This window comes from Drosophila nasuta, chromosome 2L, assembly GCF_023558535.2.
Source record: "Drosophila nasuta strain 15112-1781.00 chromosome 2L, ASM2355853v1, whole genome shotgun sequence".
NCBI classification, from domain to species: domain Eukaryota; kingdom Metazoa; phylum Arthropoda; class Insecta; order Diptera; family Drosophilidae; genus Drosophila; species Drosophila nasuta.
Window position 1 is genome coordinate 26,051,351 of NC_083455.1, and position 25,246 is coordinate 26,076,596.

At 32.6% G+C, this 25,246-nt stretch overlaps 1 protein-coding gene across 6 annotated transcripts; it reads right to left on the bottom strand.

Annotated features, from left to right (window-relative positions):
- Window positions 1–43: 43 nt before the first annotated feature.
- LOC132783567 (synaptotagmin 1) lies at window positions 44–24,905 on the bottom strand. 6 transcript variants are annotated; one of them, XM_060788814.1, is made up of 11 exons: window positions 24,820–24,905; window positions 23,649–23,826; window positions 18,035–18,296; window positions 16,722–16,978; window positions 16,569–16,664; window positions 15,128–15,322; window positions 14,877–15,053; window positions 9,108–9,222; window positions 7,351–7,484; window positions 4,429–4,659; window positions 44–4,376 (listed from the first exon to the last, which is right to left on the bottom strand). In XM_060788814.1, exons 3-10 carry the CDS (start codon window positions 18,276–18,278, stop codon window positions 4,453–4,455), a joined length of 1,425 nt encoding a protein of 474 aa, XP_060644797.1. In that variant the 5' UTR covers window positions 18,279–18,296; window positions 23,649–23,826; window positions 24,820–24,905; the 3' UTR covers window positions 44–4,376; window positions 4,429–4,452. The 6 variants fall into 6 exon arrangements, with proteins under 6 accessions (XP_060644797.1, XP_060644801.1, XP_060644799.1 ...); XM_060788818.1 differs by having other exon boundaries at window positions 9,108–9,216; window positions 16,569–16,658; window positions 23,649–23,952; window positions 24,820–24,895; XM_060788816.1 differs by having other exon boundaries at window positions 16,569–16,658; window positions 23,649–23,952; window positions 24,820–24,895.
- Window positions 24,906–25,246: the final 341 nt, after the last annotated feature.

The window sequence follows — 25,246 nt, forward strand, 5'->3', positions numbered from 1 at the left end:
TTCGAGTCGCGCTTGTGAAATAAAACGAAAAAGCGATAAAAAGTAGTTGTAATAGTTTCAAACAGTTGTTTATTCTTTATAAACGTTCCTCATTTCGTGTCATTTCATTTGTGGGTGTTCATATCAGTGTATTTATATTTTTTTAATTTTTTTTATCATTAAACTACACACAGACGCTCTTGTGGTTGTCTGTGTGTGTGTGTGTGCGGCTGGAGTCTCGCATACACTTGTTATTTTGCTTCATTTGGTTGTTGTTGTTGTTAAATTCTTTTGTATTTTCGCATTGAAATAAAATTATATACTTGTAGCTTGCAAATACAGTTGCATCGTCATATATATATATATACTATATATTGTTTTATATATAGTATGCAGTTTATTTAATAATACATATAATTCAATCGTTTTCGTTTTTTTTTGTTTGCGTTTTTGTTTTTGCAGTAATTCAGTTTTGCAATTAAGTTTTGGTAAGAGCTTTTAAAACATATACTCGTATGTATTATGTATATATTTTATGTTCATTTTCATATAGTAAATATAATTGATTTAAAATTCAAAAAACAGCTATAAACAGTTTATCATAAACAACAAAACTCCGAAAAAGAGCTTAATGATGAGTGGTGAGTTACGCAGCCGCTGTCGCGACGCGCCGCGTGTTTTTGAAGTGTTAGTGTGGTGAAAATTGTAATGTGTGTTGAGTTCAGTTGAGTTGAGTTTCGATTGCCGCGAGTGTAAATAGTGATAGTGATGTGGTAAACTAATGGAAATGCCCAACAAGCGGGGCGCTTGAACATCGACCTACATATGTATGTGGTACGTACATATGTATATGTATATATGTATATTAATGCATTATTTATATGTATGTATGTATATTGTATGGTTAGTTTTCATACTATGCGGTGCTGTGGTGATTATGTATATTTCTTCATTTTATCGATTTCCTTCCGTCTTGTGATATTTTATTTTGTATATATATAAAATGTTGTTTATCTGGAATATATATATGCACGGTATTTGTTGTATGTATGTATGCCGGTATGTATGTATATCGCTTATGTAATGCACACTCTACGTGGCCTTTTAACTCATTATTTTCAACATCAAACATTGCCCTATATCTTGGTTTACCTATTTGTCTTTTAAATTATATATTCTTCTTGTATTTGTCATTATTACATTATTACTGTTTGCCTAACACACACATACACGCGTTATATATTGTATGTAGGTGCAAATCGCTCTATATTCTCCTTCGAATCCTTCAGGTGCGCTCTATATAGTAGTTTTTTGTGGATCGATCGTGTTTCGTATGGTGTTTTGCTAAATGCCTTTATGCCTGATTTATCGAATATATATAAATTACATACATAAATATCTAAAAATAAAAATACATGGACTTCTACAGTTTTGTTGTTCTTATCTTTTCATTGTTTTTTTTTTTCTTTTAGTATTTTATATCTTTAACTATTATTAGTATTCTTCATTTCTGTTTTTTGGTTTGTTTATTTTCAACTACTGATTTGTGCTTTTTGTGATGGCTTCTGCGCTGCTTTTTGACTGCTGCGTTTAGAAATAATACAGATACGTACGTTACATGCAGTATACACAGTATTGTACGACTAACGGTAATCATATAGAACTATATATGGTAGACATCCATGTGTATTACTAATACATACAGACGTGTACGACTTTTCTTTTTACTTTTGTTTTTGGTCAGTTCGTGGGTGGCTCTGTGTCTGTCTCTGTCTCTGTGTATGTGTGCACGTGCGTGTGTAGTGTGTGTGTGGTGAGTATGTACATGTTGAGTATGTGTTGTTACACTGCCGTCGAAAATATTGTGGTCAGTGTAAACTTGTGTTCAAATTAAAATACCAAAACTAAAGACAAAAAAAACCCAAATGAAATTATTGTATTTTTTATTTGTTGTTAATATTTATATATGTATGTATATGCATATATAGAAATATGTATATATAATTTGTTTTGTTTTGTTTTGTTTTTTTATTCATTCATCAGTTTAAATCAATAATCAACATCATTTTATATAATTCCATATAATTTGTTTAATATGCAAGTATTTATGTATATATATAGTTTGTTTTGTTGTTGTTGTTGTTGTTGTGGTAAGTTTTGTGTCTTTGTTGTTGTTTATTTGGTTTTGATAATTTACAGTAATTATTTGGAAAAGCAAAGTACGTATTTTTTTTTTTAATATTTTGTTTTGTTTTTGTTTTTTTTTTTTATTGAACAATACTCGTAATTTGTTGTAGAATTTGTTTGCCTGTCTTTAAATTTTATTTATATATATATTTGTAATTTAGATGAATTATATTACATAAATATTTTGTTGGTATTTTCAGTTTGCAATTTGTTGTTGTGTTGTATTTTTTTTCTTTATCATTTTCATTTTGTTGTGAACATAACTACAAACTGTGTACGGGATTTTGTAGATCCCAAACTACGCATTTATCATTATTACATATAATTTATTATAATCATTTATATACCGTTTTGTTAAATATTTTTTACAGGACAAAAACATCTAATTCAATAGTTAATTTTACTTTTGCAATATGGAAATAATCAAATCAATTAATCAATTAAATATAGCCTGCTCTCTGAGTGGAATGCCCTAAATATAATCGTATTCATTTCTCAGATTGCAGTTTGTTATATTTGTTATTCTTCTTCTCGAATTTCATCATCTTGTTGTTGTTGTTCATTGAAAATACCAATTTAGTAGGTTTTTGTGCACAGGCTGCACAACGTTATAGAAGTATAGTATATATAAACGTATGTATATTGTTTAGATTTCAATGTATATATGTATGTTTATATATACTTGAATATAATATAAATAGTAATAACTATTATTGTTCTTAATATTTCTTGTTTTAACATTTTACTTTTTATTTTGCTTTAGTTTAGTATTTATTTATGTATATTTTCATTATGTCCTAATATGCTTTTCCAAATTATTAATCAATCATAGTTATGATTAACAACACCGAAAAAAATACCAAACAGTTGAGATTAGTAGAAACCTTAAGAGCCTTTTTTTTTGAAGCAACTAAACGCGAAATTAATTTAGATACTATAGTATAGAATAGAATATAGAATAGAATTTTCGGAAGAGTAGAAGAAGGGCTAACTAAAGGATCGATCAATCGAATAATGCTTATATTGTGAAATGTTCGATATACGATAGGTAGTTTTTTTGTTTTGTTAGGGTTTAAACTGATGATATATTCCATTGAAATCACGCTTTAAAGTTAAACTTTTGTTATTTGCTTTTATGTTTGTTCTTTTCTTTTCTTTTCTTTTCTTTTCTTTTCTTTTCCTTTGTGTTTTGGTATTATTTTGTTCTACTTATACGTCTGATTTACCAAACCTCAGCGTTGTGTATACATAACATTAGTCTATGCAGGGGTTATACATAATTTGTTTTTTTTGTTTTTATTCGTAATATAATATATTTTTATTTATTTTTTGTTTTACTTCTTCATTCATATGTCTGTCATGTCTCATATATATGTTGATGTTTAATATACTTACACAATTACAATAATACATAATACAATCGATAATTAAATATAATAAATTAATTTACATAACAGTTTGTCTTTTGGTATTTTCATTGATTTTCTAATAAACTTTCAACAGTTTCCGTTTTTTTGTTTTTCTTTTCCTTTTTGAAAGATGAGAACAAAATAATAATAGATTTACTTTATTTTAAATGAATCAAAAACTTAACACGTTAAAATGATGATTTAGTTGATTTTTTGTTTTGTTTTTGTTTTGGTTTTATATATTTGAGTATATAGAGTGTTTTGAATTATATTTTTGTAACATACTCGTAGATTTTTCCATTATCAAATGACAACAACAATAAAATACTAGAAATTTTCTGCATTATTTTCGAAATAAATGTGATTAATCCAATTCAATACGAAACTTTTCTTGATTAATTTATTGCAGGCGCAAAGTTGGATAATAAATTGCTTTTTGTTTTAATAATGGATGAACCAATGTAAGTAGAACTTAAATTTCTAAATTCATACTAGTTTCTTTCGACTTGTGTTTTTTCCTCTTATTTCCATTTTGTTTCCAAAGGCTTGTAATATATATGTTTGTTTGTTTTTAATCAGATTTGATTGTGTTGTTGTTGATAAACTGCGCGGGCTACGATATTTATATTGATTGTTGTTTGTTGTGGGGTTTGTTGAGGTCCTTCGAGATCCATAATAGATCCAATGGATCAGTAGCTGATGATGCATACGATTACAATGACGGTTCGCTTGAGTTATCTTTGGTTTTATCTTTTTCTTTTCCTTTTGCCATAACGTCTGATACTTAGGTGTGCTGTAATGCTAAATTAAATCTATATTTTATACTTTTATAATGGGAATATTGTAAACTCACCTGGATTTGTCAGCCGTGTAGCGTTTACTTCATGTTCTTAAGTATTTCGTCAGTTTCCTCGGGATCCTTGAGGGTATGCCATTGAGCAATGGGTCGACGAGGCGATGCCAACATGTCGGACCAATGGCGCAACTCAGTTCCAGTGCCCATGCAGCCAAGTATACAGCGTCCGATGGGCTCAGAGGTGCCAATACGATCGTAATCCACAACGGTAACAACAAGACAGATTTTCTAAATAGATTTCCCAGCAAAACAAAACAGATTCCATTGATTAGTCAATGTTGTTACCATATTTCCAATATTTTAACGGTCTTTTATTTTCTCAATATTTTTCCGGGGAGGGAACAACTATGCGTTGAGCATAGAACTTTCGAGTTGAAGAACTATTTTATTGTTTTGTAGTATTTTCAGATATACGTGTTCTGTTTATGGATATTCGGGGAAGGAAAACTGTTTGTTACTGGTTACAGGCAGATACTACGAATTCTGTATTGGAAAGCATTTTACAAAAGGCATATAGTTTTCAACTACAGCTGAATTTGAACATATATATATATATTGATTTTTTGTGCACTTTTTTTGGAACATGGTGCGGTAGCTGGCTTGTTTCCAGAAGTTCGGTCAGCGTAGAAGAACAATTTTTGTTTGATTTTTTTTTTGGGGAGCGGGAGAATCCCATCAAAGAATTAAGTACAAGCTTTTTTAGGAGTTTATCTAAAGGCGGGCGGCATATTTTCAAGCATTACAAAAAGCGCCATTAAATATTACAACTCTAAAGTGATACGATATGGTATTAAGCTGTGATTAATTATTATGGATTGATCGAAATATGGTACGAGTAGAATAACAAGCATATCATGCATTTTTTACTAGGCGTTCGAAATAATAATTGTATATGATACAGAAAATAAATTGTTGGTATAGAGTGAAAAGCATATGAAGTAGTTGGTATATTTTGTGGTATGTGGTATATGTTAGTAATTGTGTGGTATTTTTTGCGGTATTTTTTGTGATATGCGCAATGATCTTATACAAATGTACACACATAGATTGCTTTTGTCTTAACCTGCGGCTAATGAACAAATTACTTTTCTTTATTAATTATTTTTGTCAACATTTAAGCTGTAGCAAAAAGAAAAATGTTCATTAAATACGTGTAAACGAAAATGTATAATATTCAATCCCATTCGTCGTAAATCTTTTCCTTTTTGTTTTTTGTGATGTGGTCAGAATACTACTTTTTTGATGTTTTTTTTTGGGGGCAGGTCTCGGACTAGCACACGTAACCAGAGTTCTTTTTCAGATCAGATACCAAATATATATTATATATTTTTCATGGATGTATGTATGTTGTTTTTAAAGGGTTTTTTTTTCATGTTGATACGCTATACTTCTCTGTGGTGTGTTATTAGGTTTATTTCTTTTTGAACTTGTATACTGTATATTTGTTGTAGTATTTTGTTGTAGTTTTTTGGTGGTGCGATTGGTTTATTGGTTGGTTTAATCGATATTCAAATCAGAAGACAGTGTCAAAATAATGAACCCATTATTGTGGTGCATTATTGACGCCGCTGAGAGATAGTTTGCGATAGTTTGTATTATGGAAAGAGTAGTAGGTAGTTTATAAGTAGTATTTTGTAGTATATTGTAGTAAGGAGTGAGAGAGTTGAGAGTGTGTATCTTTTCCATTCGATTCGATACTTAAAATACTGTATAGTATATTGTTTTTCAATTCGATTATTCAATTTTATCGACTCTGCTCGTGCACTGCGAGAGCGCGCCGCACTACTGCTGCGCTCTCAAAAAATGTTTACAGTAAAACAATAACTACGAGTACAATATAATTGTTGGTTGTAGTAGTAGTAGGGAGGAGGAGGAGAGACTTGTGTCTGTGTAACGAGTATTCGTGGGTGTTTTTTTTCATTTTCATTCTCATTCTCATTCTTCTTTGGAATTGATCTGTAGTTGTAACTACGAAGCGACCTACAACTGAACTCAATTGATTGTCATTTGTCTGTGTCAAAATCAACATCGAACATATATAGATAGATATATATAAAAGATACTTGAAAACCAAATCATTAGCTGAGCTAAGCACAAAATTAAAAAGATTTTTTGTTTTTTTTTTATATTTTCGATTTATCACAAAAAGATTGTCAATCAAACTACACAAAGTAAAAGCAAAATTTGGTTCTGATTTTTTCACGAACTGCGCTCAGCATTTTGTCATAATATTTACAGCCGGAATGTGGGCGTGGCAGTCGTTGGGCAAAATTTTTGTATATATATATAAGTATATAATATATAGAGTATTATATATATATAAAAACCAAAAAACATAAAGCAAAAAAAGTGTTTTTGTTTTTGTTTAGATTTTTAGATTAAAATACAACATTGAACATTGAATACGTTTTGATTAATTTTGATTTGTTTGTTTTTTTTTTGGTTTATTTTGGGGCACACATAGTAATAAATAGTAGTATTTAAATTGGAATTTGTTGGAGGTTTTTTGTTTTTGTTTTTTGTTGGCTATCCTTTTTAGTTTAGTTTGGTATTTGTATTTGTTTGTTGTAGAGTTTAAAGAGTAAAGAGTGATATTGTTGTTATTGGAATACGAATACGAATACGAGAATACGAGTATTCAACACATGTAGTATATATAAATATATAGAGTTATGTATATAAACAACAACAATTGCACGAAAGAGGCTAGTGTGGAGGCGGGTTCGTTACTCAAACTTTGTTTTGGTTTATATTTTTGTTGTTGGTTTGATAGTTCGGAAGGGACAGCTTTGGTTACAGTAAACAGTTAGGTAGTATTAGTAAGTAGTTGTAGTAGTAGTAGTAGTAAAAGTAGTAGTAGTAGTAGTAACAGTAGTAGTAGAGTGGTTTTATAGGATAGTATAATACATTCTCGCATACTTGTATTTGTTCAAATGGTACTTCAAATGAGAACGACTCATTATAGTAAGGGTTGAGGGTGCATTTTTTGATACTTGTCTTCTTCTTTTTCAAACGTTTGCCATTTTGCATGATTGCAATTTTCACATATGGATCTATAAAATAGAAAAAATTGAAAGAAAGAAAAAGAAAACATTTTCTTTTTATAATAATAAAGTAAAAACTTTGAAGTTGATGAGCAGATTTTTGTTTTTCATTTTTTGTTTTCTTTTTTTGGTAGTTTTTAACACACACATATATAGAAAGAAAAACGTTACATAAAACTCTCGATTAATAGAATATATAGAATATTGTTCATATAGATTGAAACAACAAATTGTACTTGATAAGAAGATAAGAAACGAAAACAACGATTATCAAATTTGAACAAACGAAAGCTGAAACTTTTCAGTTCTGTAAATCCCACACACAACAGGATTTTTTGCAAAATAAAGCCTTATATGCTCAAGGCTTAGCATTTAAGTATTCATTACATTGAAATATTATCAACATATGGAAAATCGCAAGAGTTACAAAAGCTACGAGATGATTACATAGTTTACTTCAAGATTTTTGTTTCTACTTTCGTTTGCTTCTCGAAATTTCAAAATCAAATAGACAGGATAGATAGATAGATATTATTTGGATATCAAAGATAAGTTAGTTTTTACTTTACGAACACAGTAACACGTTAAACTCAAGGCAGACAACTGATAAATCATAAGATACGAAAGAATATTGATATAGTTTTGTCTCATCATCATTTTTGATCGAATATATTATCACAATAGAGCACAAATGGGAACAAAAATGTCAATTGCTTTTGCCGAAAACATACTTGAAAATGTTCTTTTGTTTGTAAAAGCCTAGAAGAACTTGATATGCCCATCGTCGACATACGAGGGCATTCGTTGGGTCGGATATATTCACTGGCAACGTTCTCGTTTCTTTCGCTCTCCCAGCTTCAGAGAGCATGGAGAGCCGAAATACTATACGTATACTTGATGCGAGAGTGTCAGAGAATACGAATTAGATTACATGCAAAAGTGTAGCTAGAAGCAAGCGAATTTCAATTTACTGCTAATACGAGTATTTAGCAATATTTTATTTGAATTTTGCAGATGTTTGTATATTTTGTTATTTTTTTTTAGTTTGCCAGGCAATAAGTCGAAAAAAACTGTGCATAATTTCAAGATGGAAACGTTGCCAGACCAAAATATATCCATGGTTATAAATGATATCAGTTTGATTTATTGTTGATATTTAATTTTTAGCGTACGCGATATTACATAAAAGTTTTTTGTATTGTTTTAAAGATATGCAAGTCGAAAATTTGCGCTAAATAATTATTAGTTGAAAAAGTTGTAAGAGCTTGTTGTTGTTGTTTGTTAGATTGAAAATTGAAAAATTGGTCAAAAAGTAATTGGGAATAAAATTGGAATACTTTGTTGCTCTCTCTCTGCAAACGTTGCCTTGGCGTTTGCATTTCATTTGGTTTTTTCTTAACATTTACATATTATATAGTAAATCAAGTCGCAAGATACAAATCAAGAATCAAATCATACGCAAAATCAATAATCAAAACCAAATAATTCACTGGGCTATAAATATATATTAAACACACACGTATAAATAGATAGACACTGAAGCGTTGCCAAAACTGCAATTGGACTCTCTGAATAATACGGGAAAAGTCGCATCTTGCATTTTGACAACGCTTTGGTATAACGCTATATTACCAGACAATCCACCGACATCCATTTTCTTCAAGTTCTTGGCCTCGAGTATGACAACTGTTAGTTTTCCGGCGGTCGGCACGTAACGCAGCGAGAAGCAAATGTCACCAAGCTTTTCCTGTGGAAATTCGATAGAAAATTAAAAAAGAAATCCCATGGATTAGTACTACGGTTAGAAACGCAAAGCGAATTTACAACATTGAACACTTCACATAAAGTCTAAGGAGTTACATTTAATCAGTTTCATATATATTGTTTCTATTCGAGATGGGTTTCAATCACAGGAGTCAGTTTAAAACAAGAATTAGTTATATGGGACTTTGGGCATTTTTAATACGAAGAACATCATCGAACCTGGGCACACTGGAGATTAAGATTCACTAAAGAAAGATTCACTATAAGTGAAAGGGATATCGTTGAAGTTAATTTACTTTCTTTAAAAGTCAGTAAACTTAATTGCCTGGTTCAGTTCAGAGAGTTTGTTATTTTTTATGATGAAACTGTAGACTCAATTAGCAAAGACTTTAAAATATTAACCAAAACTCAAATGGTTTACAATACGATATATAATACGATAATACGGTTTAAGAAACGAGGATACACAATTTAAACAGTTAATATTCTCACGAAAATCAAATCAAACTCAAATAGAATATTGTATCTCATTTACGAGTACGTTTTATATATTGGCTTTACAGGGGATGATATACGGAATACGTTTTACAAGTTACGGTATAAGGTTTTTGGTATTTTTGGGTACGATATCATACTACTTAGTTTGTATGATTACATTTACTTTAGTTGGTAATGGGTTTAATTGGTGGACACAAAACGAAATAAGTACATGGAAACACATTTACTGCACGTCTTAGAGCTTCGATATTGTTGAGTGTGAATATATATATATTGAAATAGTATATATTTTATGTATATAGTATGTAAGTAGAACTCAAAAGAAAGTTGATTAAGAACCAAACCTAAAACAAACAAAACAAACTTATTGATATTTGGTTTGCGTGTTGTTTGTTTGCTTGCTTGTTTTGTTTTGTTGTTGTTGTTTCATTGCTTGTTTTCTTGTTTGCTGTTTACAGGGATTCCAGACACAAACTTACACAGTTCAGAAATATAGATTTATTAGTTATATTTTAAACACCCAGCTCAAAACCGATATATATATATGTATATATTGAAAAATATAAGCAAAATGAGAGATTATGACAGAGAAAGATACAGAGAGAAGTTTGAGATTGGCCGATTCATATTTGTATTATATGTACAGTTGGGTCTTCAAAGTTGAAAGTTCTTTGGATAACTATATGAGCGCAAGGCCTCAAAAAGTAAGGAAATCAAAATGTTTGAGATATAGACAGACAGAGAGTTTTAGAGATTTGTAGACAAAAAGAGAAAGAGAACGAGCGAGTATTATATTTATGTATATGTACATGAAAGGCATTCGAGTAAGAATATAGTATATTATATTATATTACAATTTGATAAAGGTTGCACTATCTAATGCATTATCTAAATATATATTTATCATATCATACTATGTAGATAAACCCTTGGTTGGCTGGAACCACTTGCATTTGTTTTGGTGTATGAAAAGGGGATTTTCGGTTTTCAGTTTTAAGTTTTTGCTTATCGATACTGTTATCGATATATCGGTTGTACACTAATCGATTGCCAATTGCTTAATACACTTATCCAAAGCCAGCAATTTGTACAAACTAACCTGGGATTTTTGTTAAAAGAACTTCAACTATGTATTTTACTATTATAATTGGTGTGTTCTTTTTTTTGAGTATTATTATTAAAATAAACAATCTTATATAGAGAGAGAGAGAGCGAGCGAGCGAGCGTAACAGAGTGAGAGAGAGAGGTAGCAAGAGAGAGATAGAGATAGGAAGAGAGAGAGAGAGAGTTTTTGAGTAGTCACTTACCGCTACTTTTTGATTTTGAGTTTTGAATTTGAGTTATTGAGTTTGAATTGAAAGTTTTTGGCTTTTTTTTTCATGGGCTTTCAAAAATGTCTCAAGACTTTGTCGAAATGTTGGGTGAATGTTTATGCGGACCAGAATATAAACTCAATAAATAAACTTAAAAACAATTAACTAAATAAATTATAAAAAAGTAACAAAAAATAGTAAAATACAAAAGAAATATTTGTTGATCATTTGTTTTCAGTTGTTTTTGACTGTCATCGAAGCTCTGCTTAAACATTACAGCACACAAACAAGTTGCAAATTATAAAGTATTTTTTTTTGTTGTTTATATATAATGGCATTATACAAATATCGGTCGAGACAGCGACACAGTTAAGGAACATAAAATGTACATATTTTGTATTTAATTTCTTTTGGTTTTTTTTTAATCGAAACACGAAAGAAGCATTGTTACAGTTTTTCTTTTTAATGAACAAAAAATTTATTTTTGAATTACAGATACATTTTATTTTTTTAATTAATTTTTAATTTTGTTTTGTTATTTTTAACGTAACGGAACACAAACACAACGAAAATAACTTGAACACATTTATGAGGACAACAACCAAAGCAAATAACGATAATTATGAATTGTCTCCCAAGGAGAGTTTCGATACTTACATGTTTCCAGGCAATTCAGATATGATTCCAGATGTCGTTTAACCGATATGAGTCAAATTTTTGTTCGAGTAGAGTTTTTGATTTGGTTTTTGATTTTTTTTGAGTTTCAATTTGGTGAATTTTGAGACACGATTGTATAGATTTTTTTGTTTGGTTTTGATTTGATTTTTATTAGCGATACGTTCAAAAATAATTAAAGAGAAAAATGAAGAGCATATTAAAGATTTTTCAATTACAGTTCCATTAGAATTTCAATAAAGTTGGCAAATTTGAAAAAAGAAAATGTTTTGCTTCAACGAATTTGTTTGTGTACAAGTTGTTCGCATCGGTGTGTGAAAGTGTCGATGTTGTCTGGTTCTCTGGGGTGTGTAATTTTTTAAGAGTATATAAATAGTCGGAGAGTATAGTTTTTAAGCAAAAAAACATGCAATTTGGTTTCGTGGTATGTCAATATTTTGGAGTATTGTTTTTGTGTTGGTTTCACTTGCTAAACTAATTGAAAAGTTTATAATACATAGTGTGTCTTGAATACCATTGCAGTTGATTGGTTTTCTTTGAGTTTTTCGTTTAAGCTGAATTTCCATCTTTTAAAAATACCCATTTTATGTTCTGTTTTACTACAAAGTTTTCGAATTAATTTTAGTATTTGAAGGGATTGTCAAAGGCATCTTTTAGTTTAAATCGGAGTATTTGATATAGTATATTTTTTGGAATTTAAATTAAATCTGGAAGAGCATTTTATTTTAGTATTTAATTCGGAGTATTTTATATAGTATATTTTTGAGTAAGTGGGATTTAAATTAAAACTGCTAGAGCATTAATTCTTCGAGTGGTTTTATTTTAGTATTTAATTGGGAATATTTTATAAAGTATATTTTTGGGAGTATGGAATTTAAAATCGAACTGCAAGAGCATAAAATGTTCGGCTAGCCGAAGAATTTTTATTTTTTTCTTGCATTCTCAGGCCAAATTCTTTCAGTGTTTTTGGTGTGCTTTTTTGTTTGTTGTGTGCGTGTGTTTGTGTGTTTTTTTTTCTGTGTATTGTAGAATAGATTTTGCTTTGCATTCATTTAAATAAATTAGACCAATTTGAAATTATTCGTTTTAGATGCGAGTGCAAAAGTTGATTACTACTTTAGAGCTTTTTTGTAAAGTTTCCAATCAAAGTGCAAAAATTAGGGTAAATATTGTGTGTACAGTGTGTTCTTTTTTTTGTGTTTGGTGTACAGCAGACGGTGGAAGTGTGCGTGGGAAATTTGTGTCTAGGCTTGCGGCATGGGAAATTTCCATAAATTTCTTTAAGCATTTTTTTGTTCAAGGGCCATGCTGATTCTGATTAATCGTTAATCGTTAATCGTTTTGATTTTGAATCATTTCTTATGCCACAAATTTTCTCAACAAAATAATATTGCAGTGTGATTATTTGCATTGTGGAAAATGCTAAGGTTAAAGTTCATAAATTCTTAAGATTAATAGCAAAAATTCAACTACAATATTAATGATGCGAGAAAAGATGCAGACATAACAAGAGAAAGTTGAGAAACAGCGCGTTTAATTATTATATGATTATATAGGTTTATATAGTTTAAGATTGATTATCATGGTTACAGTTACATTAATATATATATGTATATATAGAGGTTGGGAATTAGCTGTTTACAGTGTCTGTGTGTGGGTTAATTTTGTTTGGATGTGTTTACAGGAGAGATAGAGATAGAAAGAGAGAGCGACAGATCAAAGAGACAGAGCAAGTTTTACATAGTAGTATATAGGAACAAAAGAAAGATTATAACAAATCATGTATGCAAAATGTGTTTATTGTTGAATTTTTATCATAATTTCTTTTTTTTTTTTTGGGTTTTGTAAAAACTTTAAAGTATTTTTTTCATTGTATTTACCTTCTACAAAAGTTCAAGAAAACAAGAGTTTTTTTTTTGTAATTTATAGTTATGTATGTATTGAAAACAATTGTTGTTTTTTTTTTTTTTTGTTGGGGGAATTGGAGAAAGAGAAATTGAAGAGTTTATATATTTCAGTTTGTATTTTGTTGTACTTTGTGTTGGTTAAAGTTTCAAACAGAAAAAATATATAGTAGTTATAGAAGAATGTGCAAGAAAAATCAAAGTCTGTTTTCAGTTTTTTCGGTTTTTAGTTTTCGGCAATTGTTCATAAACTTTGCTGACAAAGTTGATGAAATATTACCGCAGCTTGTAAATGTTTTCTTTTGTATAATATATTTATACTTGTACTTGTTAAATGATTTTATTATTTATATTTGCATTTTGAACTGGGTGTGTTTGAAAGTTGAGTAAAAGTTTTGCACTTTGCTGTCTGTTAACGCAGTTTAAATTGTTATTGTTTCTGTTGTACTTGAGGGGGTCAGAGAGTGAGATTATTTTGGGGGGGTTGGGGAGGTTTTTATACTTTTACTTAGAAGAGAGTTAAATAGAGATAGATAGATAAAGAGACAGAGAGAGAGTGAGATAGAAAGAGAGCGATACGTAAAAGCAAACATCAAAGTTGGTCTTTTGAATTTGGATTCAGTTTTGTATTTTATTTTTTTGCTATGGTATGTTTTTGTTTTTATTTTTTATGGAAATGCGAATTACATACACACAAAACACACAATTTCTGTTTATTCGGTATTATTTTGGTATCATAATGGGAATACTTTGGTATAAGTTACACACAAGTCAACACGCTTTCAGTTTTTTCTGTTTCTGTTTTCGTTTTTTTTTCTCTTTTTTTCGACTGTAGTTTGTGGGTACAACTCAAATGAATTGAAACATATTCAAATTATAAGCAACAGTTGTTGTTGTAGTTATTGTTGTTGTAGTTTCGTATACATCTTGTTGTAAATTGTTGATGTAAATTGTTGTTGTTTCTTTTTGGTCACAAAGTTGAAGTGAACACAACAAAATTTCAAATGAAAATCAAATAAACTTGAGACACTTAGAGGCACATTTAAGTTTTTTTTGTTTTGTTAAGTACATATTACACACATAGAGTGGAAACACCATCGAGGAAAATGCCCGCCCAAGAACATATTCAAAAGAAATGAAAATGTCAAACGAAACGTAACGTAACGTAAACGTAAACGTAAATATATATTTTTGTTTTGTATATGTATTTGTATTTGTGGAGCTGTCATGGTCCAATCTCTACATACCTGTCCACCTTCACCCTCAACGCTGACCAGATCACGCCATTCCTCAATGGTTTGCGCCAAATCGATGGTGCACAGTGGCACCTTCACCTCACCAATTTGGTCGTGTTTCGAGAATCGATCAAAGTCAAAGATGGCAAATACGAGCGTCTTGTTCATGGCATCGGCATACGGTAAACTCTGCAGAACTCACACTCTTAATACCCAATTCCAAACAAGGAAAATAAATTAAGAATAATTTCATGTTTACTTACCTTGAATGTGAACGTTTCATTGAAGACAGGACTGAGGGTCTTGCGGTGCACCTTTGTCTCGAACTTCTTTTTCTTGTCGGGCAACAGATAGACCTTCACATAGGGATCCGAAGTACCGCCCATGTCCAGAGCTGGCAGCTCCTCGGCCTGTATAACGGTTACGGCCAAGCTGTTTGAGTTGAAGTCGTATTCAAGCTGCAATAAACACATTATAGAAAATGATCCGCAAAAATAGCGGTTCCCATAACGAAGAAAGATTTAAGCATATTAGTGGAAAGAATTTAGAAAATTTGAAGAGCTGTAAATTATGTTATGGATTTTCGTGTGCTGCATTCTAATTTCGTGCAAATAGCAAATATACTTTGTACTTTTCAATAACATTTAGTTAAGATTAGAGATGGATAAAGTTTTCCGAAAGTGGAAGAAAGAATATAACATTGAATTTGAAAGTCTACTTTCGCTTATTATTTGGTATTTATTTAATATTTGGTACATTCAAAATATACCGTAGAGTGCAAATTATACCAGATTGTGAGCCAAACCATTTTGTATATTTTTAGTATATGGTATATTTTGAGCTCTATGATGTATTTTTAATGTAGCACTATATTAATGTACCGACTATAATCTTTGGCATATTTTTAGTATTTGACAGTATATTTAAAAATAAATACCGCACTGTTTTGCTTTCTTCAAAAATGGGAAGCGGATATCTTAATTAATTTTATTTGGTATCTGTTTAATATTTGGTACATTCAAAATATACCGTAGGATGCAAATTATACCAGATTGTGAGCCAAACCATTTGGTATATTTTTAGTATATGGTATATTTTGCACTTTATGATATATTTTCAATGTATCTCTATATTGATATACCAAATATAACGTTTGGCATATTTTTAATATTTGGCAGTATATTTAAAAATAAATACCGCACTGTTTTGCTTTCTTCAAAAATGGGTAGCGGATATCTCAGCTTTCTTAATTAATTTTAGTTTCTTTGCAACTTTCGGCAACTCAACTAAATGCTTTTGAAAAGTATTCGTTATGGATCTCAAATAGTTATACGAGAGTTAAAAGTTTTTTATGAAGTAATTATGACAAATTGTAGTATACTGTTAATGTTGTGAGCAAGTGATAAAGTTAAAATTGTATAGTTAAAAAAGTAATGCAAAGTTAAGAGGTACGTTTTACTGGCACTCTCGATTGTACTTGACTCGATTTGACTTGACTTGACTTGACTTAAGTGGTGTTTCCTTTGTGTAAAAAAACGACAATAACGATAGTGCTTTGGACAATTTCACACATTATCTAGTATTAGGTTAGTTAGTAAGTATTTTGTTTGGGGGGAGGATAATTAAGTTATTGTTGTGTTGCACTTGAATTGGGCACTTGATATTTGTTAAAAGATTCTTGGGGATGGGAAAGTGAAAGCTCACCTTGAAGTTGAGTCGCCCCAGCTTTTGTTCGCTCTGTTTGTCCTCTTCGTCGCCTTCTTCGGCATTTTCGGTGAGTTCCTCCATATCAGGCTGAACCTATGGCATACCAGAACCCAATAACTACTAAGATTTGATGGCATTGCAGATACTTACTTTCTCTTTGTATGCCGATCCCAATAACTGAACCGATTTCATATCGACACCTTTCTTACCCTTACCATCTTTGGTTCTTCGCTTCTTAAGGAATCGCCGCACACAAAAGAATATTATACCAAAGACGACCAGGAATACGAGTATTATAATCGCGACCACGCCCCATGTGGGCAAGCCCGTTGTATCGGCCAGTTTCACAGCGATCTTTTCACCGACATTCTCAATCTTTTTAATCACTGGCATCGAGGTGGTAGATTCTATAATGAGAGATTAATATATGGTAGAGATTAATATAGGACAACAAGTATGGACGCTACAGTCGAGTGTGAGATACCCGCTACAAATGTTGAATGAATGTATAACAGTGCGGTATTATTCTTAAAATATACCAAAAAGCATACCACAAAAATACTAAAATGTACCAAAGACTATATTTGATATATTGAATACTACTACATTCAAAATATTCCATAGAGTAAAAAATTTACCAAATACTAAAATATACCATAGCGCAAATTTGGTATATTGATAAAGTACTACACTGCAAAATATACCATATTGTCAGCCAAAACTAGTAAAATCCCAAATATGAATTATACCAAAGGCTATATTTGTTATATTGGTATATCTTAAAATATACCAAAAAGTATACCACAAAAATACTAAAATGTACGAAAGACTATATTTGATATATTGAATACTACTACATTCAAAATATTCCATAGAGTACAAAATTTACCAAATACTAAAATATACCATAGGGCAAATTTGGTATATTGATTAGTATTTTACTGCAAAATTGTCAGCCATAACTAGTAAAATCTCAAATATGAATTATACCAAAGGCTATATTTGGTATATTGGTATAGTACTACGTTGAAAATATACCATAGAGGGCAAAATATACCAGGTTTTCAGATAAATCTACTAAGACTATTAGTAAGTAGGCGTTTTGAATATTTCTTTGATATCTTGGACAATTTTTATCTGAACGCAACCCAATTTTCAGGAATCATAAAAACTTTAGTATTATCTGTATCGAAATTCTAACTTCAAAATTACGCACGTTATTCGATTTTTATAAATTAGAGGGGCGGAAAAAGGCGTGGCAAACTTGAAACAATCTTGATGCTGTCGAAAAAAAACTATATCTCTATCTCTTATAGTTTCTAAGATCTACATATGTATTCAAGGCTGTTGACGCTAATCAGGAATATTTATTCTAGGGTCGGAAATACCTTCTTCTGCCTGTTACATACATTTCCTATGGTCAGAGGGTATGAAGATAATGTTCAATAGTTTCCAAAACTTACCCTCTGGTTCCGCTGTCGTTTTTGGCGCTATTGTAGTCTCCACTTGTGCGATTCTTTGATTCTCTGCCTTCTGATGTTCGGCAGCCTGTACCGCCGCCTGTTCCCGAAAATTGGAGTGATGTGTCGTTTCCTCCAGCTTCTGGCTGATCGTCTCCAATTCGGCTGGAGCTGTCTCAGCACCTGGGGCCACAGGCGCTGGCTCCGCTGCTGGCTGCTCGCCGTCCGTTTTTGCATTTGGCGGCATTTTGCACTGTGTTTACAACTAAAAAAGAAAGAAAGAGAAATCCATGCCATTAAAATGTGCTAAAGATTTCCATAACAATTTGCCACTGATAAGCCAAAGCGGACTGGTTTCTAATTGCGCTGTCACCATTTAAAAATAGACACAACAACTGAAATCCTACAAAAGTCGTTGGCAATTTAGCGTGGTCAGAATATCCTTGGAAACACTAGAAATGCGTCGTCGTCGTCGTCGTCGAGGGTGTCGACAATTGCTCAGCTATTTTCAAGTAAAAGTACTTTGCGGATAGCATGCCAAGGACACAGACACCCACACAGAAGGATAATGTAATACACACCCACACATTCACACATACACACATGCTCCCTCTCTCTATTCGTTTGATTGTTTAAGCAGCATTCGCTCCACTCTTATTCTCCGTTTTTTCTCTCTTTTTTTATCCCCTGTGGCGTTTTGCAAATGGTTGAAACGGGTCAAATAACTGGCAGCAAAAGTCATCATAGAAAAGTCGAGTCGATTTAACCTTGGCTCCTTTTGAGATCACAGATTATCAGACGCAAGAAAACAACTATTTTTTTTTATCATCACAATTGAGTACTAATTAGAAAAGTTATCTAAAATGAGGACAAGTTGGCGCCAAGCTCTGAGCTCTATTTTTCTTATTAGGGTATTTCTTAGTTGAACTTGCGAGACGACTTTAACGTTCTCTGCTGCCGTTTTTATTCATTCATTTCTTTTTAATTTAATTCATTAATATGAAAACCGGTTTGCGCTCTCCCCGCATTTTTCCCGCTGTGTTTTGTTTCTTATTGTTATCCATTCGCTTTTGTTGTGCTTCTCTCTCGCAATTCATTTTTAATTAAACACATTTTATTTGCCACAACAACAACGGAGACGACGACGACTTCTGTTTACTCGGCGACCCTTTAGTAAAGTTTTTCATATGTACAACCTTTGACCTTTATTTGTTTTCTTTTATTTTGCGCTCATATTTCTCTGATTGACGTGAGCTGACATGAAGAGACACAAAACCTAAAATAATTGCCTCAATTAAAACTTGAAATTGCTCGCAATTTAAGCTGTTTTATAATTTATAATGAATGCAATTTAAGTAGAGAGTTTAAAGGTTGTTTATGTGGTTCAGAGTTATGCCTAGAGCGTAACTCTCGTAACTTTTGGCAAACTCGCAGCTGTGTTTATCAGCTGAGCTGCTGTAAAGTTGTCTTATTTTTGGCTTAAATTCCTTGAATTTATGTGAATGCCTTGGGCAACATGTCGTATGCGCAATTTCGTGCCCAAAGCGGACTGTAAATTGCTGCTAACTGCGCTGCTGCTGTTGTGGTTATGCTTGTTTGCACACCAAATGACGTCAAAGGTAATGGAAAACTATACTCACACACACAAACTGTGAAGCGACTGCGTGAATTTGAAATGCGAAAGGCAAATATGAAACAAATTTAAATTCAAATGCGTTGCTTATGCTCGAAGAAGAGATGTGCTTAGCATAAAAGTCGCCTCACTTCGCGGTTATTTACTTTTTAGCCGACAAATTCTTCAGTTTAAGCCTCTGACGAAAGACACTTGGCAACGCCCCATAAGCAGCTGCGTCAACGGCTTGTGTGGCGCCACCAGAGGCCACTGCGGCATGGCAAGTCTTCTGGCGACATTTTTGCGCAAATCAATAAATTTACATGCAAAGTCTATTTGAGCCTCTCTCTGAACTCTCAACTCTCAAGCAGAGGAGCCAACTGCTCTTAGCACAGCCCAGTTGGGGAGCCAAGTTGTCGTTGGATGTTGGATGTTGGGTTAAGTGAGTTTTGCGAAACGGAAATTGAGTTTGCCTGATGAATTGAGACAAAGGCACATTTCAATTGAGTTGAAGAGGAAGTGTCTGAATTTGCATGCGCTTCGATTATTAAATAAAGTATGCAGAGAAAATGTGAAAAATGTGAAAATGCTTTAAAAGCAAGTTTAGGCTGCATTGTAAATTACTTAATTTTAAATGAAACCCACTTGTAGCATATCATTTCATAGTCACCTGGCAGCATTCTCGTTCAATTTGCGCATACATTAAATATTAATGCAACGACCTGAGCAATAAAATCAAGCCAAAATAAAAAGATTTCCCTAGGAAAGTGCAAACGAAAAGAAGGAGAGGAAAGGAAAAGAAAATGAGGACAGACCCGAAAAGTTGGCACATTTCGTACGTGATATTTTATTAATGCTGAAAATCACAAGCGAAATAATGATTGTCATAAAACAGGGCGAAAAGCAGCTTTGTGCAAATCAGACTGAGAGAAGACGCCACATAAAATGTTGTGTGTGTGTGTGTGTATGTTAAAAATGGCTGTGAGAAAAAAATGTCATAAAAGCAGCCACACAACAGAAATTTATAGTTTTGCGTGTTGGCTTGAAGTGGACAAACTGCAGCAGCTCCTAGATACTTCTTTAGAAAACTACACACACACACACACATGTATATTCTATTACTACAAACACATATATGGATATTCAGCTTACACATTCGTGCTTTTTATTGTAGCATACTTTTGTGCGCCGCCAAAACAATTTTTGTCATTCTGCCAGCGCTGTTTTTTCGCAACTTATTTTCTTGCTTGCTTTATACACACAGTTCAGGTGTGTGTGTTAGTGTGTGTGTGCCTGTGTGTGTGTATGTGTGTGTGTTTGGTTTTATTATATGCCCGGTGCCCGTTTGTCTGGGGCATTCGTGTTAAAACTACGCAGTTTGTTTCGACAACAGCTGCATGGCACTTTTCTAATTGGGTTTATTGTGTTTTGGCTATATAAAACTATCAAATCAGTCAACAAGAAGAGTCTCGAGATAAGACTGCACTGCTTTCAGTTGATTGACTTTCGACCGCTGGCTTCACATTTATATTTTAAAAATATTCTTTGTGTGGGTGCCCCAGTTTTACCATAATATTTCTGTTTTTTTATGGCTCTCTTGTTTGCACCGTGACCTTTGATGGGTATTCTGTCTAAAAATAGAATTGATTTGCGTTTTATTTTGTGGCAGAGCGCGAGCTGTGCGAAGCTTCGCTGAATCTAAACTGTGGGATTGAAAGTAAAAGCTGCACTAAAAATATCAACAATTGGTTGTCACTTAGATTAGGGTTTCGTTCATTTAGCGAGATAAGATAATTCGAGTTCATAAAACATGCAGCAGAGCACAGAGTCGAGTGTCAGAGCAGATAATGGGCTTGGCAGACGTCGCAGACGTGATAGACAGGCTCATGTTTTTTTACGTGCCAGGAGCAGGGCCAACATCAAGAGCCTGACAATCAGGCTGTCAAAACAAATTAAGCTCCTCGGGACCAGACAAAATATTCACCTGTGCTTCAATCTAGGCATAATAACATGACGTTGGCATGTAATAGAAATAGAATTAAGTGTTTTATTCTTTATGGGAGAGAGGAGAGGGGTAGAACAGGAAAACAGGAAGGCGACCCTCATTGAAGCTCAGTCCCACATTAATTGTTTAAGCTTCTGCTTCATATGCTGAGCAGGAAACGGTTAAACTTTTTGAAGAGCGCGCGCACTCGGAGAGAAAGAGAGTGAGAGAGAGAAAAAGCACGCGAGAGAGAGGGCAACACATGGTACAATCTCTCTCTCTCTCTCTCATGTTCTCTTTGCGCTTTCTGCGCACATAACCCAGAGAAGGCAACCAAAAACAAGTTGAAGGAAAAACGAAGACTGAAAAAAAGTAGGCAGACGAATGGCTAACCAAGTTAAGATTGTTCAGGCGACAGTCTATCACGATGATGACCATGATGAGGCCATTGATGATGCTAATAATGAGGTTGCTACGAAAAGAAAACTAATTTTCCACATCATTATGCTTTTCGCTTTCAATGCACAAAATTCTGCTCTGTGCTCTGTGCTATGATTTCATTACACAGTTATTTTTGTGCAATCTGTAAAAGTTGCACTCACACATGTCCTTTTAAAAGCGTATTGCGTGAGTTTGTCTTTGGCTTGATTATTGGCAATTATGTGCGGTTTTTATGTGCGTGTCGTTTCCAAGGAACCACGCATATAATTCCTCAGCTAATAAAACGAACGCTTATCGCCAACTACTTCGGCTCTTCCCTTCCCCATCTCTTGCCATCTTTTCTTTGTCCGTTTCTTCAGCTTGAGTTTTATGCATATTTCATGTTGATTTTTCTTTTTTCGGCTCACAGCGCACGCAAGATAATTAACAACAAGCCGAACAAGAACAAAGAGATGCTTAATTAACTTTGGCTACGGCTTCAACATCAGCTTCAGACTTCAGTTGAATTTATTCGGCGAAAAAAAGCCTCAAGGGAGCTTTATAATAAGCTAGACCAAAATGCGTATTAGCAATTAATTATATTTGCAGTTTAATAACACGGCTGTATTCAATTTTTGTGGTTCAACTAACAAGCTAGGCATAAAAGCTGCTAATTTGACTTGAGTTGGGCTAGACATGATTATAATTGGGAATTAGTTTGTGGGGCAAGTAATTCAAAGTCTTGTTATATTAAAGATTAAACAAGTTTTTATTTTCTTTTGATACTTTTAGTATTTATTTAATATTATATTTAGTATTATTTTATATTTTGTTTATGTACTTTAAGAATTATTAGTTTTCTCATATTTTCAGTTTTAGTATTTAATATTTCAGTATTTTAGTATTTTTAGTACTTTTTAGATTTTAGTATTTAGTATTTAAAGTATTCACAATAATTTAATATTTTAGTAACTTAGTATTTTAGTATTTACCATTTTAGTATTTAGATTTTTTTTATATTTTGTTTATATACTTTTAGCATTATTATTTTTCTCATATTATATTTTCAGTTTTAGTATTTAATATTTCAGTATTTTAGTATTATAGTATTTTTACATTTTAGTATTTAATATTTTGAGTGTTCAAATACTTAGTATTTTTTAAATTTTGTTAAACTTTTAGTATTATTATTTCTTATAATCTTTTCATTTTATCTTTCCAGCGCCAACTGAAAGATTGGTTCATTGAAATGTAAGTATTGAGCAACATATATATATTCTTGGCACAGCTTTCATGCATACTCATATTTTATATTTTATTTTATTAGACTGGCTCTTTGAGTTAGGATATTCAAATTTTATTTCGCAATTTTATAAATTTCTTTATTATTAGGACATTCTGAAAATAATGTCGTTTATAAATTTGTAAATGCTTTCAAATAATCATTATTATGACATTCAATTTTTAATAGCTTCAGCTGAGATAGCAGAATGTTGTGTGAGCTATAAAAGTTTGATTGAAAATACTTTACATTCCTTTCGCGCAACAAAGTTTCGCTTGCCCCTGAAAGTATGCAGCAGAAAAGATAAGAGACAACTTACCTCTTAATCAGACAATGTTGCCAATGTTGTTAATAGTAAAGTGTTGCAGAGTCAAGTTTGCTGGCTGTTGTTGTTGTTGTTGCTGTGGCTTATGTTGTTAGTTTGTTGAGCAGCAGTTGTGAGTAGATTTGATCCGGCAGGAGGGCAACAGAAGGCTCAAGATGGTCTTAGGCTCGGGCTGCTGGCAGACAACGACGTGATGTGAAGAGGGAGGCTGAATTAATATGCGAGTGTGTGTGTGTTGTGCTGCGTTGGCTAGTGAGGCCTTTGCTTAGCGCTAGTCTCACATGTATTTCGAACACTTCTGCAAATCGATAAGCGATTAACGATAAACGATTAGCGAACAATGATTAGCGAATTACGTTTGGTGTCATTAACGATAGCGAATGTTTCTCTTCGTTTTTGTTTTTTTTTTTGATTATTTTATTTTATTGTTGAGCGCGTGGTTAAATGTATTTTTGTGTATATTATGCCAGACGAGACGCGCAATGCAAACAGCAAACGACGGAGAGAGAGTCGAAGGAAGAGAGAGAGAGAGAGCAGAGTAGAACAGAGAGAATTTTCTCAGTGGGTCACGACGCGTAAAATCATGTGGAAAAATCAATATCTCAGACACACGCGTTTTCACTTTCAATTCAATAGCATTTCTTCACGCTTTTCACAATTATTTCCCATTAAACTTTTGCATTTTCCATCAGTATTTACGTTTCTCAATTCAAATTGTTGCAAATTTGTTTTTCAACTTTGCTTCGGCAATGCCAAAAATGCTGATACACAAAAAATGTTCTGCTCTTTTCCTTTTTTTTTTTTTTTTTTGGCCCAGCGCGTGCCACCATCAACTCACACACACACACTTACATACCACACTGACATAGTCACACACACACATACACTCTCGAACCCACACACACACACACACAGTGACAGACGCACACGCACAACACTTTTCAGGCCCTTCGTTTGGCGTTTTGCTTTTATGTAATAATTCAAATTCAAATTCAAATTCCTTTTTTTCTTAAACAATTCCAATTGATTTGCGTTCGACACTTTTCTTTATTAATTATTTAAATAATTGTTGGTTGTCGTTTTGAATCGTTTGGCATTTTGCAAAACATTTTTTTTCATCACATTTGTAGATTTTCTTTTTGTGGGATTTTTGCTATTCATTCACCTTCAGTGCAGCGCTTTGTACTTGCAGTCAACTACCACGGTCGATGTTCATTCGCGTTTTGGGCTACACAGTCAAGGAGCTGCGAGGAAAAAGCCCACAGACATTGGTCCAACTGCCAGCCAGAGAGAGCGAAACGGGTCAGGCATCGATTTTGCGTTGGTGGCCAGCGGGCCAGGGCGGGGGTTGCTAGAACGGCGGGGCGAATGCGTGGTTGTATCGTGTCAGTGGCAACAAAGTGTAGACCAAAGCAGAGCAGAGCTTTCAAAGAGAGTGTAGACTTTTACTAGCAATCGGCGAGATAAACTCTGGAAATCATTTACTTCAATGATTTGCAAGTTTAGTCATAAAAAAGCTTTTGCTTCAGCGAGCTTTTCTGCAAATAACTTTTCTGACAAAGTGACTATGGAAGAAAGTGCAGTCTTTTACT

Bases quoted from the DNA above. Each gene is read 5' to 3' on its own strand.
- LOC132783567 (XM_060788814.1), bottom strand. From the start codon at position 18,278: ATGCCGCCAAATGCAAAAACGGACGGCGAGCAGCCAGCAGCGGAGCCA. The intron at 16,979-18,034 runs GTAAGTTTTGGA...CTCTCATTATAG, and splicing joins AACGACAGCGGAACCAGAGG to AATCTACCACCTCGATGCCA. The intron at 15,323-16,568 runs GTGAGCTTTCAC...TGTTTATTGCAG, and splicing joins TGGGGCGACTCAACTTCAAG to CTTGAATACGACTTCAACTC.